The 19,960-nt window shown below is 37.3% G+C and overlaps 1 protein-coding gene across 2 annotated transcripts; it reads right to left on the reverse strand.

The window, feature by feature from the left end:
• Positions 1 to 1,327: 1,327 nt before the first annotated feature.
• On the reverse strand, positions 1,328 to 19,928 carry CEP76 (centrosomal protein 76). Of its 2 annotated transcripts, none has more exons than XM_024121088.3 (12): positions 19,591 to 19,928; positions 18,742 to 18,897; positions 17,607 to 17,688; positions 16,765 to 16,989; positions 15,460 to 15,645; positions 13,309 to 13,406; positions 12,806 to 12,934; positions 10,566 to 10,754; positions 7,824 to 7,990; positions 6,240 to 6,573; positions 3,964 to 4,181; positions 1,328 to 3,404 (listed from the first exon to the last, which is right to left on the reverse strand). In XM_024121088.3, the coding sequence occupies exons 1-12, from the start codon at positions 19,651 to 19,653 to the stop codon at positions 3,266 to 3,268; spliced, it is 1,986 nt and encodes a 661-aa protein (XP_023976856.1). In that variant the 5' UTR covers positions 19,654 to 19,928; the 3' UTR covers positions 1,328 to 3,265. The 2 variants fall into 2 exon arrangements, with proteins under 2 accessions (XP_023976856.1, XP_007105257.1); XM_007105195.4 differs by lacking the exon at positions 19,591 to 19,928 and adding an exon at positions 19,240 to 19,393.
• Between the last annotated feature and the right edge of the window lie 32 nt (positions 19,929 to 19,960).

The following is a 19,960-nucleotide window of genomic DNA, read 5'->3' on the forward strand; positions in this document are numbered from 1 at the left end:
GCCACAACAGTGAGAGGCCCGCGCACCGTGATGAAGAGTGGCCCCCACTTGCCGCAACTAGAGAAAGCCCTCGCACAGAAACGAAGACCCAACACAGCCAGAAATAAATAAACAAAAAACAGATCTAACTCCTATACTTATCTACTTAAGTAGAAAGTACAAAATTGTTATCTGAGTTAAAAAAAAAATTATGAAACTGCAAACTGTAGTCTAACCTAAGCTATTTTCTTGTTTAGTAGAGCATGAAACCAGAAGTTTGAATTAGTTTAAGCAATTCATGGTTCATAACTAATGTCTTCCAATGGTGAGATATCTGGCACAGGATACTACTTTATGAGATATATTATTTTCAGACATAAGCCTTCAGTTCATTTGGCTCAACTCTTATCTTTGTTAAGAAGTAGAAAAATGGGTTTCAAATGTGTGTACCTTCCAGAACTGCCAGGTTATAGATGCTTTTGCAGATAATAGCTAAAAATGTATACCTCAATACTAGAAAATATCTTAAAGGCACCTGGAGTGTTCAGTTAGTTGAAACTGAATTTAGTTAAGTTTTAGTCAACAAGTTCATGCTTGACTAATGAAGTTTCTAGGTTTCTGATATTCTATGAAATAAATATACCTATCTATTATATATTACATATGTAGAGAGAACTACGTTAGTGCACATATTGTCAAAAAGAACACATTAGGGACTTCCCTGGTGGTGCAGTGGTTAAGACTCTGCGCTCCCAATGCAGGGGGCCCGGGTTCAATCCCTGGCCAGGGAACTAGATCCCACTTGCATACATACCATAACTAAGAGTTCGCATGCCACAACTAAGGAGCCCACCTGCTGCAACTAAGGTGCTGGCGAGTTGCACCTAAAGGATCCCACCTCCCGCTACTTAAGACCCAGCACGGGACGAAGTGAGAGAGTGGTATGGACTTATATATACTACCAAATATAAAATAGATAGCTAGTGGGAAGCAGCCGCATAGCACAGGGAGATCAGCTCGGTGCTTTGTGACCAACTAGAGGGGTGGGATAGGGAGAGTAGGAGGAAGACACAAGAGGGAGGAGATATGGGGATATATGTATATGTATAGCTGATTCACTTTGTTATAAAGCAGAAACTAACACACCACTGTAAAGCAATTATACTCCAATAAAGATGTTAAAAAAAAAAAACCCAGCAAACCAAATAAATATATAAATAAATAAATATTTTTTTAAAAAGAACACAATAGAAGCATTATATTTTAAAAAGTTTACAATTTTAATAGAAAATTTTTATGACAGAGCTAAATATACAAGGTAAATTTAATTTTTAAAAAGAAAAATTATTAGTAAGAAGAATAGCAGAATTCTAGTGATAAAAGGACTGAAATAATATTTGGAAATAAACCATCTTTAAAGGAAAATATTAACTCATGCCAGACTCTATTAAAGTGCATAAAAAGGAAATTTATTTTAGAATTTACACCAAAGGCGCATTATAAGTACCTGTGTTACTCTGGCACAATAAGGCAGAAAGCCCAGCCTCAAAGACAACACAGCCTTGATCTCATATATTATACAATCTGCCTGCCTCTTAGTATGTGCCTCATAAAGAGTTTGTTCCAGAAGTTGAAAACTACAAGACACTTCTCTGTCAATAGCTTTGTGAGTAACAGCAGCAACAGAGTAAAAGTCTAACTCATATCTCGCTAATCCTCTAAAGTCAAGTCAGTCTCTCAAGAAACTCCTGATTGTTTTCAATAAAAATTGATATAGGAGGGATATTTTCAGACTTTTTAAACAAGTGAAATCATAAATAGTTACCATACGTAAAAATAAAACAAAAAGTAAATTTTAGGATATCTTTAGGTTTTAATTTTTAAAACATTATATCATCTTATTTGTGATGGTGAATTAAAGTGATGAAAAGAATAACTTGCACAGCCAACAGTACACAGTCACTTTCCTAAGAAGCCCAGAGGGAGAAGAAACTGAACCGAGAGCTGTGCAGACAGGCTGACGGACCTGCAAAGTAATCCGTCAGGCAGCTTCTTACAGTCAAACTGCTACAGCCTCTTTCTTCAACGCTCACTGTGCTCAATTTAAAACCAAACATCGGCATGGAGATGCTCACAGAGGCTTATTTTTCAGTGGCCTCACACACAATTCTGATTTAGATTTGTCACATATACATAGATGTTTTTACCACAAACTGTGGTTTCAGAAGATGGACTCCATGAGAGGCTAGTAATGAATCCTCTGACCACAGAAAATCAGCCAGCAACAGACTGCCAATATCAATTACAGAAAACAATTTCTCAACATCATAACAAAAGGGTATAAGTTTTTTCTAAAATACCCAACTCAGGGGGGCTTCCCTGGTGGTGCAGTGGTTGCGCGTCCACCTGCCGATGCAGGGGAACCGGGTTTGCGCCCCTGTCTGGGAGGATCCCACATGCCGCGGAGCGGCTGGGCCCGTGAGCCATGGCCGCTGGGCCTGAGCATCCGGAGCCTGTGCTCCGCAACGGGAGAGGCCACAACAGAGGGAGGCCCGCATACCACAAAAAATAATAATAAAATAAAAATAAAATAAAATACCCAATTCACTTTTATAATGAATCAAACTAACAAATATTTATAAATTATTTGTGTACTTTCAAGTGCAGTTTGTTTTGTTACTAATATTTATGCTTTTCTGGTACTAGTTTTTTCCCTGCTCCTGCATCCATATCTTCCCATAACTGTCTGGAAAGTCACAAATACCCCTATGGTTATGGGTAAACCACAAAAGTGGTAAATTCATCAAAATGTATTTTCACCTATGCAATAAATAAATCTGTTGTGAAGTTAAAGTCTCCTAACTTATATAAAATAATCTCATTAATCTATGAAAAATAATAATCATATTAATTTTACTATGGCTCAAACCCTTAGACAAATAACTTTCTGATTACCTGTTAATGTAAAGAAAACTGAGTAAATTTTATATTCATATTTAAACTACTGACTACCTATAAACAAAGTAGCATTTATTAAAATAGGATACACACTTAATTTATACTAACTTCCACTCAGATTTATATAAGTTTTTCATCCTTAATTTTTAAATACACACATCATGATTTTTTTCAAACATTATTAGGTATATACACAAGTGAAATATGACATCCAAGCCAGACTGTAATTTTTAAAATAATGAACCTCTAAACAGCTAGTAATGTATCAATACAATGTGTAAAATTCCAATAAAATACAGGTATATTCTTATAGAAATGTTAGTTAGTCCTATAGTACCGAGCGATATTTACAAGCAAACATGATCCAAACAGCACATGCAGATTCAGGGTAAGTAAACACTCGGACACGAACTGCCAGTCGCACCTGGTCTCCACGGCAACAGATTATTTCTTCACAGAAAGGAGACCTACAGAAGAAAGAAAATGTATTCAATTAAGAAATGAATTTAGGTTTTACTTTCCTATTCCCAAGAAAGTCAGTATTTAAAATGATTTTTAGGGATAGGGAGGGTGGGAGGGAGACGCAAGAGGGAGGAGATACGGGGATATATGTATACGTATAGCTGATTCACTCTGTTATACAGCAGAAACTAACACACCATTGTAAAGCAATTATACTCCAATAAGGATGTTAAAAAAAATGATTTTTAAAAATCCTGTCTCTGCTACCAATGGCTCTGTAATTTTGGTAAAACTATTCAAATTATACACTATTTCCTCATAGTCTGTAAATTTTTAAAGTGATGCTAGATAAGATCAGTGATCCTCAACTAGATTGCACCAAAACCATTGGGAAAATTATCCCGAACTCTCTAGAGCTACATTCCGGTCCTAATGAATCACAACCTGTGGCAAGAGGATACATCGTAAGAGCTGCCTGTGTGACTCTGAAGTCATTCCTAAATGAGAACCATACTGATGGCTGAGATTAAGTCAGAAACATCTATGATGTCACAATCCACCTACCGAAGACATGTGGCAAAGGCGCGCCGGGCATTTCTATACACAAAGTGTATCGGGAACCCTTTAAATGTGTGACCATCAGGTACAGCCCTCCTGATGGCGTCCTGAAATTCTTCATTGCCTGCAGATATACTGGTTGTACGCTCAAATTCATAAGATGCCAGAGCTGGTGATAAAAGATAGGAAAGCTGGTCTTCCCAAACAGTAGTGAGGCCAAGATCCTACAGCAATCAAAAGGGAAATTGATTATTTTATTGATTATTTTAATAATTATTTTAATGTATGCCAAAAGATTTTTAAAACCTGTCATAACTTTCTTAACTTCCTATTATTACAAGGATATACAGAAGTAAAATTATAAAAGGAACCACAGGTATCAGGTTTTACTTCTTAGAGAATCAACAAAAATCGGCCAATGCAATGATGTTAAGTGAAGGCTCCAAATCCTGTATTTCCTTAATATCCACAAGACCATAAGGAATCATCCACGGCGGAAGACACAGTGTCACTGAATTCTGAGGTCACATTTTATTTAACTTTAAAGAGTTTAGCAGGATTGAATCTGCTTAATTTGATTGCTCCCACCATAAATTCAACTGTAGTATGGGAGAAAAGTCAACAAACAAATTGCATATATAATTAAACTCAAATATTTACCAAGCATTTATTCTGTAAAAGGTACCGAAGAGCACAGGCTTTAGGCCCTCAGGGAACTTAAAACATGTTGAAGGCAATTCTAATGTCATTTATAACATCAAATGAACTACTGCTATCTGGACACATGATTTTTTTTAATGTTACAAACAAACTCAAAATTCTAAATATTTTGATTATCATAACAGATCTAATTTCACATTCAGTTACAACTGGTTTCAAGTGATTCCAAGGTCTATGATCACCTATACTTTTCCTCGGAATCCCACTTGCTGGTTTACAGACACCATTAACTTAGCTAGTGATCATCAATAGCATCCAGCTCAGTTTTGTTTTCTTTTTCTATACAAAGTAACTGTTATAATGTAATAAAATATCGGTTTTATTTGTGAACAGAAGCTAAGAAAACTAAAAGGCAATACAAGCAATGGAGGGCACAAGGCAGGGCCTTTGGCTTCCAGCGGTGCAGTGAGCTGGGGCCCTGACCCACCTACTACTGCAAACACACTACAGATGCCACATTAAATACTTCCCAAAACATATTCCTAAATGCTTTGAGGAGTTGGCAAGTAGGTAAGATTTCAGAGGCCAAAGTTAAGAGTAATTGGGAGCCCAGAGAACATACTTGATAATCAGCTTGCCTTTGATGGTCTCAAGGAACATGAGTATCAGGGCTCACCCAAGGTGGGGAGTCTACTAGGGAATCCCTAAAGGTGAATTAGAAATCAATCTTCTGTAGAAGTTCTGGACTCTAGTCTTTTGCTGGTTATATGTGTGGCAAATAACTTTTCCCACTCCAAGGCTGCTTTTTCACTCTCTTAATGATTTCTTTTAATGAACATAAGTTCTTAAAATATACTAATCTTTTCCTTTATGATTAGTTCTTTTTTTTTTTTTTTTTTTTTGCGGAACGCGGGCCTCTCACTGCTGTGGCCTCTCCCGTTGCGGAGCACAGGCTCCGGACGCGCAGGCGCAGCGGCCATGGCTCACGGGCCCAGCCGCTCCGCGGCATGTGGGATCCTCCCGGACCGGGGCGCGAACCCGGCTCCCCTGCATCGGCAGGCGGACGCGCAACCACTGCGCCACCAGGGAAGCCCTGATTAGTTCTTTTTATGTTTCCTTTAAGGCCCTTTACAAAAGAAATCTAAATGACTAATAAGAAGCTTGATCTCATTAGTAATCAGGGAATGCAAATTAAAGACACAATGAGGATACCATCTTACATCTACCTACTTTAATGTAATAGAAAAACAAAACAAACTAAACAAACCTGGAAAAAAATGAATATGAAAAAATTAACCCAATATTTTCAATGGGGAATGATTTGAATAAGTACTTTAAAAAGAGGAAATCCAAATTCACAAAAGTCTGAACAAGTCCACCGTTCTTCATTTCTAGAAGGAAATAATAAATTCTCAAAGTATTGGTGAGTTTAGAAATTTTTGAATCTCAGAACTTTACTCTCATGATTTTCAAAACTACAAGCTTCATAAAGGAAGGGATTGAATTTGCTTTGTTTAGGGCTAGAATATTGATTGGCACTATTTTACATGCCCCCCCAAAATTATTAAATACATAAACAAATGAAAAAACTGCACGAAAGCACAAACGTCAGTGTTAATTACCTTCCTGTGTTCCGACACGAGTAGCCTGAGCTGCATTTCAATTTCATTGCTTGTTACCGAAGCATCGATCGTGGACGCACACAGCGGAGGGAAGGGAGGGAGCGACGTGGTAGCCCCTGGAGCACACACGGATTTAATTGCTTCCTCACTCATGGGTTTCCATTTGGACTCATCATTCAAATCAAACACACAGCTTTCTACTGAGTCAGAGGGCTGACAGTTTCCCAGGAACATCTGATGATTGAAAACACAACCGATTGTTCGATACGGGTACAACGGTTTGGGCTGTTCAGCAGCTGAAGGCTCATCAGGATTGGTAGGTTTGTGGAGGTACCTAAAAAAGGTTAATCATAATTTTATATAATAAGAACTTAAAAATTAAGACAACAGCAGCTTATTGAGGAAAAAAAATTATTCTAACACTTAAGGTCATAACTATTTCCCTGGACTATAGTTTAATACTTGTTTTTCCTTCTTCTATTTCCACAATTTGATTACTCTATGTTAATTGTATGGCACATCTTACGATATAGAACCAATTTTATTCCTTTAACACAAGAACATATTCTGTGTATAGCATTAAGATCAAAGACATTTATCAGATAACCAAATAATTGTTACACATTTTTAGGTACAACTAACTAAAATGATTATCAACCAAGGAAAAGAAAACCCAGGAAAATGAGAAGAGGGCCCAAGGCTGTGCCTTCAGGAACTCCCACATTTGAAGATAAAATGAAGGAAAACAGAGAACAGCCAAAGAGGAATAATGAAAACTGAAACACAGTGCTACGAGAGAAGCTAAGGAAGAGAAGGTTCCAGGAAGGAGGGAACATTTCACTCTTTCAAAATCTGATGACACTGAAAAAAAGTACAGTGGATTTACCAACACAGAGTTGGTAACCACATCAAATTTTCAAAAGAAATGATTTACAACTTGTATTTATTTTTAGGCTTAGGGACGATCATCAGGAAAAACATATGCCGGGACATCCCTGGTGGTCCAGCGGTTAAGACTCCACACTTCCACTGCAGGGGGCGCGGGTTTGATCCCTTCTCGGGGAACTAAGATCCCGCATGCCATGTGGCACGCACAGCCAAAAAAAAAGGAAAAGAAAAGAAAAAATATAAGCCAATTACACAAAATTAAAAATAAACATAATTCATTTTTTATTAATATCATGTTGGTAAAGAACATTTTAGGTGTACAAATTTTCTTAGAGTTTAGTTCCTAGCTATCTTACTTGAAGTAATTTTTTTTTTTTTTTTTGTGGTACGCGGGCCTCTCACTGCTGCGGCCTCTCCCGCTGCGGAGCACAGGCTCCGGACACACAGGCCCAGCGGCCACGGCCCACGGGCCCAGCTGCTCTGCAGCACGCGGGATCCTCCCAGACCGGGGCATGAACCCGCGCCCCCCGCTTCGGCAGGTGGACCCCCAACCACTGAGCCACCAGGGAAGCCCAGTAATTTTTTACATAACCAAAATTATCAATACATGTCTTCGACTATCATCAATACAAAGAACCTATAGTTTACAACATTTACACCTTCATGTTAATATCCTTATAAACTTAGTTGACAAACCTGTGTCCTGTTAAACTCTCCCAAAAAGTGATGGTTCCATCAGTCCCACACGTCATAACCCACGCGTGGGGCACTCCCTTGGCCTTTGTCCCAACACAGACAAAGGCTTCCAGCCCATATCCGAGAAGGAGGCTGCACAGGAGGTTGGCATGGTCTTCACAGTCTCCCTGGAAATGAAAGGAAGTAAAATTAACTATTTACTCCTTCATATTGTTTCCTCCTTAAATATTTAAATACAAAATTGCAATTAAAAAGTATTATTAAATTTTCACTTTTAATCATTAGTCCAGTGTTAAGCTAAAACAATGAGGGGAAAAAAGAACATACAAATTTTAAAAGCACCTATTTTACAAAGTCAGTGCCTACAAATCTGATAGTCATAGTATGTACACTTCAAGATTCCGAAGTTTATAAAGAACTCATACAACATAGAAAGAAAAGCAGTAAGAATTAAAGATAAATAGCTAAAGAGCATGAACACACAAGCTGACAAATCATATAGTAGGAAATGAAAATAAATGGGAAAATACTCAAACTTAAATTAAAACAACGAATTAAAGTATCTATACATGACTGTTTTAAGGAAATACATACATAGAAAAAATGATTGGATAAAAGAACAACAGAACACCAACAATAGCTACAATTAGCGTAGATTAATATATATATCGTTTCCCCTTCTCTTGTCTAAACTCTTTGATAATGTTACATTACTTTCACAATTTTAAAAAATTATGAAACAACAAAAATAATAGAAAATATCTGACATTTTCTGTTAAAAAAGTATTAAAATTAATTAAACGGTAAGGCTACAATTATATGAAGATATGTATTAAGTGTAGGACCACAGATAATATACAAAAGCAAAAATAACTATCGAGTTCAGTGTTAGAATGAGGGATGATTTCTTTCCCCCAAAATTTTGCATTAGTGGCTCTACACTGCTGTCTTTTAATTAACAATAATAAAACAAATAGCATCTTATAATTGTTAAATTGACTTTTGAAAAATATAATATCCAACCTTTTAGACCCAGTTTTTTCTATACATGAGATTTTGTATTAGAAAAAAATTTCAGCGCTTCCCTGGTGGCGCAGTGGTTGAGAGTCCGCCTGCCGATGCAGGGGACACGGGTTCGTGCCCAGGTCCGGGAAGATCCCACATGCCGGCTAGGCCCGTGAGCCATGGCCGCTGAGCCTGTGCGTCCGGAGCCTGTGCTCCACAACGGGAGGCCCCAACAGTGTGAGACCCCCGTACCGCAAAAAAAAAAAAAAAAATTTCAAAAGAAAAATAACAATATAACCAAAGACATTCAATGCAAAAATTCATTCACAGTGATATCAAAAAAATTGGAAGCAAGCCTAACTTGGCCAAAAATAACAGTTCCTATGATGGCAAAACAGATCCTATGACAGCAAAACAGTTAAGTAGATTTTGTATATCAACTCATGAAAACTTTATTCAGCCATTAAAAGATGGAGATCATAATGACTGTAGCAACACATAGGAAAATGTTCAAAGCATAATGCTAATTTATAAAAGCAAGGCACAAAATTTTATTTATATCAATTATAATTATGGAAAAAATCATATATACACAGGAGAGAAACATAAAAATATAAAAATAGATGAAAAATAGAATTATGGGTGAAATTTCACCTTTACTGTTGTAAAGCTATTGTTTGTGCAAGAAAAATATTTTAAATAATTTTCAAACTTCTAAGTCAAGCTGTGCTATCTCTTCAAATAAACTCAGGTAAAGAAAATAAAACAGAAAATCAAAGGGGGTGATTATTTGTTTTACAAAAGAATTATTTAGATAATAATTTAAAATATGTACCATTCCTACTATATTTGAAATTTTTAAGTTTAAATCCATACATACAACTTCTGGGAACTACAACTTGGGAATAAATCAAAATAATTTTTTTGATAAGTAATGTTTAACTGTTTTCAATTATCTTTAAAAATCTTTCCAATTGACAAATCAATCTCTAATCTAAATGGTTTCTTCCAATGTATAAGCTTTGCCTTGTGAATACCCATATGTACTATTTACACAACTTCAGACTAAAAATTATTTCAAAACAATAATACATTAAAGAAATTTATTTTTTCTGTTGTGTTTCAACAGAGTTGGAATGCTAAAGATAGTCTTGTTTTCATAATATCATCAAAATTTTTAGAACACAGAAAATTAGAAAATATACCATAAAATATAAAATTAGTTTACTGAAATCAATTCATTTACGTTCAACATCAATACATATACACAAATTCTTAAATATATACTTATATTTGAAACTAAATACCGTGAAATCCAACATTTTTTTCCATATTCATTTTGTAACTGCCATTTTCCCTTTAAAAAAAGAAAAGTACCATCTAAGCAAATTTTAACCCATGAATACTACTAAAAGACCATGGTTCTGGTCTTGGTGCTATATCTAATTCACTGTTTACCTCTCCACCTTGGTTTCTGACACTATAGTACTTGTAGGTCCCTACACCTCACAAAAATCACATTATGTTAAATAAGAAATTACATGAGAAAATAAAGATGTGAGTTTTTTAAAAATGTACTGACATTTAAATGTTAAGGAAAATGATGAAAACAAGACACTGACTTGTTCAAATTGACAATACGTACTTTTTTCCGAAGTTAATTCTTTTACAAATATACCATAAACTCACAATAACTATGATGTACTTGTTTTTAGCTCTATTATGTGTGTAGGATACCTTGTTTCTACAGAGAAAGGCCAGCAGAGTGCACCACTGTTCCTGTTTACCTCCTCCTCCGATAACAGGGGCTCTTTCATAACCAAGGACATTAACAAATCTTGCTGCTTGCCTTGGAGTATCCAGAAGCCTCCCAGCTCGAAGTGGTCTAACATAAGAACAGACTGGTCTATTTATCCCATTTTCATCCTGGAGGAGAAGGGAAAAACATTATCTGTAATGACAGGTTAATCATTCCCAATTTTTTCTTAGAATACATTAATTAGAGAAAGTAATTCTGGACACCACTTCTTGAGTGCTCACCTTACATGCAGCACTAGGCTGCTGAGTGTTGTTCATGCAATTTTTCTGTTAATCCTCATAACATCTCTTATTATTTTCATTTCATTGATAAAGAAACTGAAGCTACACGCAGAGCAACTAAGCCCATGTGCCACAACTACTGAGCCCTCGTGCCACAACTACTGAAGCCCGCACACCTAGAGCCCGTGCTCTGCAACTAGAGAAGCCACCACAATGAGAAGCCCGCACACTGCAATGAAGAACAGCCCCTGCTCGCTGCAACTAGAGAAAGCCGGCACACAGCAACGAAGACCCAATGCAGCCAAAAATAAATAAATAAAATAAAAAAATAAATAAAGTTAAAGAAACTGAAGCTACAGCTATTACACAACAGAGCCAGGATTCAAACACTGAGCCATCTGACTCCAAAGCCTGTGACAGTAAGAACTTAAACCATCATACGACCCAGCAATCCCACTCCTGGATGTACATCCAAAGCAACTGAAATCAGCATCTCAAAGAGATACCTGCACACCCATCCCAGGTCACTGCAGCATTATTCACAATGGCCAAGTTACGGAAACACCTAAGTGTCCGTCAAGGGATGAATGGATAAAGAAGGTGTGGTGTGTATGTATACACAACAGGACATTTTTCAGCTCTTCCATGTGCCATTTCTCCAATCCACTTCCTCCCTCCCTCCCTACGCAGGTCCCCTCTCTGGTTCGGGATTCCACAGGGCAGTGAATAACCACACCCCAGACTATATAGACAGCAGGGAGCCAGTTATACCTCAACTGGTTTCTCTTCACCCTTGTCCTGACGTCACCTGCCCAGTCACTCAACGTATAGACAACGCTACTGGAAAGTCAGAAGCCACTTCCCGCATTTCCACCACGAGTCAACTAGGTTTCCCATTCTCAAGCTCCTCACCTAGAAACTGAACCATTTTTAGCCTGTTCTAAAATCTAGGGAATGTAGGTTAAAGCTAGACAAATGTATAGGATCTGAGAAATACTACCCAAAATACTACACTATACCCATATGAAAGCACCTGCTCGAGGCTGAATACATATAAAATATTTGAATGGTTCCTCAGAAGTTGTAAAAAAAAAAAAAAAAAAAAGGATCTGATCATTTATCTTATGTTGGTTCATTAATAAGAGAAAATGGGCTTAGAATACAGACAAAATAGAGGCAGAGGGACTTCCCTGGCAGTCCAGCAGTTAAGACTCCACGCTCCCAATGCAGAGGGCCCAGGTTTGATCCTTGGTTAGGGAACTATATCCCACATGCTGCAACTAAAGATCCCGCGTGCCCAACTAAGACCTGGCACAGCCAAATAAAAATAAATAAATATTTTAAAATTATAATAAAAATAAACAATAGAGGCAGAGATACATAACTAAAATGCTGTAAAATATTGCTGGTCACCAGCTTAGAGACCTGGGTTAAATAAAATTATTACATGTACTATTGTTTGCCTTAAAAAGTACCCTAACAAAAAAATACATGCCTACGCTCCGAATTCTGCACATGAAAGTTGAATTTATATATAAATTGCAAAGTGTCCCAGTACTTAATTATTTAGTACAAAGTATCTATCAAGGACACACTCCAAGTTAAACAAAATGAGTTTTCATCTAGTTTAAATCAAATATATTCAAAAAAGGTTTAGAAAAACAATTGAAAAAGAGAACCAAAATAAAACAAAGATTGTGTTATGTCACTCACTCACTACTGTAAGAGAGTACTACAAAATCAGCATTCTATTTTATAAATAAACTTTCATTTGTCTGGAATAAATACATTTTACAAATTCAAGTTAAATGAAATTTACATTTACAACAGTAAATCTCAAATAAATACATTTTACAAATTCAAGTTAAATGAAATTTAAATTTACAACAGTAAACCTCAAATACAGGTGAGACGCTTTTCTCATACAATTTACAAACCTGTGCAAAAATCTTAACCAGCCGTGAATTGTGTGAGGGTCGAATTTGCAAATATTCTCTCCACCACTGCTTAGCATACACAAGAAATAACCGCTCTTTCTCTGCAGTTTTCTGACGTTCCAAAGCAAGCTTGAAATTAAACAAATATATATCAATTTATATTCATTCTGCTTAATTACTTACTTCAAATATGTAACAAATCTCTGCATTTCCTCCATTGTTACCAGTACCCTAATCGAAAACACCACCATCGCTTGTCTGTAAGGGCCTCCTAACTGGTCTCCCTGTTCTCACACTTCCCAGGACAATCCAGTCTCCATACAATAGTCAGAGCCACCATTTTTGACCCCAGACAAAAATTTTTAAATAATGATTCATATTGTCCTTCTCTTGCTTAAAACTAATAAATAATTTTCTAAAAAGAGAACACTTTCTACAATTAACAGGTAAATATACTATTATGAAAACACACACACAAAGAAAAGAAATTCAGGATTATTTACCTGTGTGTTCACTACTTCCTGAGATAATGTTTGATTGAGTGGTGGGTACATCTCAAGTTTTATATTTAAAATTCCCACAGAAACTTTTGATTCTGTGCCTGTAAATGTAAATAAATGTAACTTCAGAAGTTTCAATACTATACATATTTAGTCAATCAAAGTTTAACCAAAATAATTTAAGAATTTTTGTACTTTACCACTTACATGGAATAGATAATACTTAATGTCATCTTTAATATTCATATTAAAAATGAACCAAATCAAATTAGTTTTTATTTTGTTCAAAGGCCTTTATCTAGTTATAAGGAGATTACCTATTTTCTTAGCTTCCAAATCACATTTTAAAGGACTTTTCAGACCTAAAGAATTTATGATTCTTGATTTTTATCTTCATTAAAAACAAAGTCAAAGCAACTGGCTTTTTTTCTTCTTCTTTTTTTTAGTATCAATAATGTATATGTGTCAATCCCAGTCTCCCAATTCCTCCCACCCCACCCCCCCTTGGGATCCATACATTTGTTCTCTACGTCTGTGTCTCTATTTCTGCTTTGCAAATAAGATAATCTGTACCATTTTTCTAGATTCTGCATATATGCATTATTACACGATATTTGTTTTCCTCTTTCTGGCTTACTTCACTCTGTGTGACACTCTCTAGGTCCATTCATGTCTCTACAAATGACCCAATTTCATTCCTTTTTATGGCTGAGTACAAAGCAACTGTTAACACCTCATTCTCAGAAAATATTTATACATTTTGTCACATATAGTAATTTCCATTTATCCCTTCCCATTTTTCACATTACATGTGAGTACAAGTTTTTAACCCATGCCTGGATCTAAAGAATTAGAAATATACTTCACACAAGAACTATTTAATATTTCTTTGATGAATCAGAAATTTCCAGGTCATTCTATGACTATTGTGTAAGGTCTATATTTGAAAACAAATAATAGGTAACTCTTTCGAGAATAAATATCCTGGTACTTCCCTGGTGGTCCAGTGGTTAACACTCTGCACTCCTAATGCAAGGGCCCTGGGTTCAATCCCTGCTCAGGGAACTAGATCCTGCATGCCACAACTAAGACCCAGTGCAGCCAAATAAATAAATAAATATATATATTTAAAAATCTCCTACATAGAGCTTTCTCCCTACTATTTACTTATGGAAAAACGTATTCTGGGTTCTAACTTATCAAAATCTAAATTACTAAAGCTCTGTTGTCCACTGGCCAAGTTTAACTCTGTAACCAAATTTCAATATCACAAGTATTGGGTCGGCCAAAAGGTTCGTCCAGGTTTTTCCATAAGATCTTTTTGGTCAACCCAGTAATTGCATAACATGTAGTGTTTAAAACAGTGCCGGTTTTATTTTGTTTTTCATTCCACTAGCAAATATATATTACATATCAGGTAGCATGCAAGAGTCCAGGAAAACAATGGTGACAAGGTAGGTATCATCTCCGTTCTCAAACAATACTACCATTGATACTGACATTGAGCAAATTAGCCCTTCTTTGAGGCCCTTTCCCACCTGTAAAAGGTTAGAAGAATACCTACTCCATGTTCTGCAAGAACCCCTGGTACAGGAAGGCCCTGGCACTGATGGGATGCGCAGTATTCTGGGCTGTGCTAGGATGGAGGTTGTCACGTATGGGTGAGTGCGTTCGTGCGTGTGTGAAGAATCTTAACTTTCTTTATAGCAAATAAATTTGGAGGAAAAAAGCCGTCAAGATTTCTTTATGCATCTCACAGAAAAAATTTTTTTTTCCTTTAGACAAGGCCAGAGTGACTGTGAAGTTCTATACTCACACTACTCAAGACATTTCCTAAAACTATAATACTGGAGTCCAATTGTAATTCCAATGAAACTCTTTTTACACGTTTTCCCCTTGGCTTACAAAGGCATTTTTTTTTTTCGGTATGCGGGCCTCTCACTGTTGTGGCCTCTCCCGTTGCGGACGCACAGGCTCCGGACGCACAGGCTCAGCGGCCATGGCTCACGGGCCTAGCCGCTCCACGGCATGTGGGATCTTCCCGGACCTGGGCACGAACCCAGGGAAGCCCCTCAAAGGCATTTTTAAAATGTAAAATGTATTTACAAACCAACTGTGGCCATAAAAAGGTAACAGTGATATTAATCGTCATACCTACACCCATAAGTTCCACAGTAAGATTGGTCACTCCATTTTCTGAGCCCAAAACCGATCGCCATTCAAGAAAATAGGATGCTACTAAAGTGGTCTCAGCAAATATGTCTGTTTTGATTAGCACCATATGAACTGGGTCACTTATTGATAACATTGTTGTTGAATCAGCCATTCTAGTTCCATCACCTAGCAACATAAAGAAAAAAAAATTATACCACATTACATATCCAGTTAGACCAACGTAAAAGATTACTTTCATTGAAAAGGATACTAATAATAAACAAATAAAATCAAACAGAGCAAGTTGGCAATGCCTCAGGAAGCATGCTACAGACTGGGAATAAAAGTACAGTCCAATTTGTATCACTAACTTTTGAGAGGACTGGTGGAACTGTGACAAGTTACCTAGTTACTTAAGGCATATTGGTGTTTTCTGACCTCTAAGAGGTAAGTCTGCTCTTCAAAAGTACATAAATAATATATGCTACCACAATAAAAGGGCTTCAAATATGTCAACATTCCCCTTTAATATTTCCCTTTAATAAAGGTACCATTATACCATTATTCCCCTTTAATAAAGGTATTTTAGGAATAAAATACCTTTATCCCAAAACCTCTAGAAACAACCACTGTATTATCTACACAAAACTGAAAGATCCAGCACCTTGGAGCTAGCAATTTAAGCCACTAACTGCCTTATTAAGGTAACATTTTTCACTGAGTAAAAAATAACAAAATTTTAGTAGTGCATTAGCCATCTCAGTAATCTAAAATTCTGAACATATAATTATAAAACTGTTAAGTTTACAAATATGTTATAAAGATTTTGATATTGACAACTAAAATATGTAAGATACCTTTACAGAAAGAAACAATGTGAAATAATTACAGTAATCACGCATCATAATTTTAGTCATAAAAATGAGTAATAGATTCATATCTAAACTTTGATTGTAAAAGTTACGTGACATCGTAAATCTAGCCATCTTTCATAAATGAGGAGGATCCTGTCTTATTCTCCACCTAACAAGCATTTAAATTTTTATTACTAAAGAACCAACCATTAAAACAGTCAAAAAATAATATTCAGGGAAAACTAACTTGCAAAAAATAAAGCAAGAAGGTAGGTGTAAGTAGTTTACGTAGAAAAAAGCAGCGAGGGAAAAAAAATAAAACAAAAGACTGGGAGATTCATCCATTTATAAATCTCTCCTTAAGCAGAAGTTGTTTATTGCAGAAATTGTACTGCAATAAAACCTAACAAAGATTTACAGAATTAAATGGCAATTTATTATTGCTCCTTACCTAAATTTTCTCTGTGTACTTCAAGTAAAAAGCCATCATGAAAATCTGGTTCACAGGCACATGGAACAGGTTTAGAACGAAAACGTTGATTTCGAAAATGTAAACATAAAGTAAAGGTTGAACAAGCTTGTCCTGGTAAAGGCTCAGGTTCTTGCAGATGTTCCAAGAAAGCTTTTCCACCCAAAACCTGAAGGTAAAGATACCTCCGTGTTGGATCAATATTAGCTGTAAAGTGTAGCAATATATATGAGGAAACTGCCAATTGACTTAAGCAATGTGATCAAGACAATAGAAAATAATAACTTGACAGAAATAAAACCAAAGACTAAATAAAGAGTAACATATTTACTATATACCAGGCCCCTGTGTACCCCTCGAAGAAAAGATACCTAATATGGTATCTTTTTCTGAATTTACACTCTGGCTACTTTCTCCCAGCTAGAAAGGAGTCAGAGCCAAGGTTTAGGATACCTTTATTTTTTAGTTGCTTATCCAACATTCCTTCACCTCCACAAACCAACTCAGTCAATTACCAACTCAGCTAGTATACTTGTTAGATAATTACACTGCCATTAAAAAAGCAAGGCTGTATATAAGATATATTAATAAAATATGAGAAACAGGTGGTCCTGTTTTTGCTTCCACCCAGCTATACATTAAATCTTCTGATATACTTCATGCAAAATAGAATCTAAGTTTTTTGGATGATTAATCACAAAAATATAAGTATTTCATTCTGGAAAAAAAAATCAAAATGTCTTCTATCAAATACCAAACAGTACAGCCCATCAATATGCAGTACTATCCACAACTAAATTAATGTTAAAAAGAAATACACATACTTTTTTTTAACAACGTTGATTGTTTATCAGTAAAGCCAACAGGTTGTTTTGGAGAGGAAGGGAGATCTTGATCAACATTATCCTAGAATGGCAGAAAAAAATCAAAACAAATTAGAAAACAAAAATTATAGTTAAGCCAGGAAATGCCAATAATGGGACTAAGAACTGAACCAAAAGTAGATAGGATAAAACCCCCTCAAAATGTCCTTACTTTCCTAGCATAGTTAAAATAATGAAAAGCCTGCCAAAACAGTAATGCACTGGTCACTCCTAAAGTCTAACACGAAGGAATTAATGTTCAAGCCATGTCCACAGAATGCTAAAACAAATTCTTAACACTTTACAGAATGTTAAATTTTCTCCAAACCTCATATAACATCTGGCTTGTGATTCCACCAGGAACAGAACTGATTTTAATAAGGAAGTGACACATTCACACAGCAGAAGCTGTTACTGGGTCAATTTTTATAACAAATGAGTTTATAAACCTCAAAAACCAAAAAAGGATGCTGTACTAAAACACTTATTCCCTGGTGTATTATGAAGTCCATCCAATTTTCACAATATATTACCTAGGTATTGAGGTCACAGTCTCTCATTATTGCCTCATTTTCAAGACCTACTTACTAATTTGTGCACTGAGAGGCTATCACCTCACTACTGACCTATTTATATGAAAAGATTTGAAGGTTCTTATGCAGACAATTATTTTCTTAAAGAAACTGATAATTTGCTCATCTTAGAAAACACAGTGCCAAAAGAATGTGTTTATTTTAAAAATAAGCTTAATCTAGAAAAATTATAGAATATTAGTAAAAAAGAATTAGGTTGGAGTGAACTAATTTGACTAATATATATACTTAAAGTTACAGACCTAGAAAATAACAAGAGAAAACTCTCACTGTAAAGGGAATAATCAGGTCCATAACTCCAATTTCACTGAGGCATAATCCTACCTGCTCCATTCAAGGGTAGAGTAGCTCATACTTGAGACAAGGATATTACTAGACAAAATGGTCTTATTTAAAAAGTAGTTTTACTAAAAGGAGAGGTCCCAAATATGGACCCTATGAGCAGCAGTAAGCATAAGAATATACTTAGACTCTCAAATTTTTTCCTCTAAAAGATCACTCACAGTAACAAAATTAAGTTCTTTCATCACATCATCAATGATTCCCCGGCGTCTAAGCGCTTTGATCAAATCTTCGGTTGATAACTGTTGTTGATCAGGTGCCAGTTCTTCCCGTATGGTCTCAGCAAGGATTTCTCTTATCCTGCCATGGACATCCATCTATGCAGAAAACTCGCATTACGACTTACAACGTTACAAATCAGCCAAAGATTGCCAACTAGCTAACCTCTTTCTAAAATACTGACCCGCCCCCCAAAAAATAATCATAATGAGAGTGTAGATAGACTAAATTCAGAAAGACCTCTAAAGTAACAATAAAGGTGAAACTGTCACCGAAATTCACTGAGAATAAAGATAACGTTTTTAAAAGGAAAAAAAACTTTAAAGATGAATTTTTTGGTACAAATCCTAGAAATAAGCTCTACTGCTTATCACCTTTGCTAGCACTTCCCCACAAATAACACTCAACCGAAACCAGCCTTTTGAGAGTAGAGCACAGACCTGCAGAAAACGATCAAAGGCTAAATGTCAGCTTTCAACTTTTTAGATGTGACCGTGAGTTAACTGAGTGACCCTTTATGAATCTGGGGGACACAGTGCCGTGTCAGGACCACGGCGGGGCTGAAAGACGCCGACACTCGGCACAGGCGCGCGGCGGGCGGGAGGCGGCTGCTGCGGGGCCCCAGCTGAGCCCCGAGGAACGGCAGCACTTCCACTCCAGAGCACCGGCAGCCCCTCCGCCGCCACCTCCCCAGTGAAGCGACGGCCTGCGGCCCCACAGCCGTGCTCGACGCGGCTCCGCGGGACTTGCCTCCCGCCCCAGCCCGGCCCCCGCCGCCCGCCCCGCCTCGCCTTGCTCAGCTGCTGGTGGATGAGCTGCTTCAGCTCGGACGCCTTCTCTGGAGGGAGCGACATGCTGGGCTCCCCTTCGGGTGCCCCGGCCGCCGCAGCGTCTCCGCAGCGGAGCGAGAGCCCGCGACCGCTCGACTCGCGCGCTCCCGGGCCGCCGCGTCAGGCCGGCGGGGAAACCGGGCGGCGCCAACTGCTGTTTCCAAACGGCGGCCGGGCTGCCCCGGCGCCGCCTGTCAGTCATCTCGGCCAGCGCCCCCCGCTCGGCCCCGCCCGCCGCCTCCGCGCGGTGCCCGCCGGCTCCCCGCGGCGCCGCCCCTGCCACCGCCCCTTCACGCAGGCCCTGCCGCGCGCCGCCTCGGCAGGCGGTGGA

This window comes from Physeter macrocephalus, chromosome 19 (assembly GCF_002837175.3).
Source record: "Physeter macrocephalus isolate SW-GA chromosome 19, ASM283717v5, whole genome shotgun sequence".
Taxonomy (NCBI): Eukaryota; Metazoa; Chordata; class Mammalia; order Artiodactyla; family Physeteridae; genus Physeter; species Physeter macrocephalus.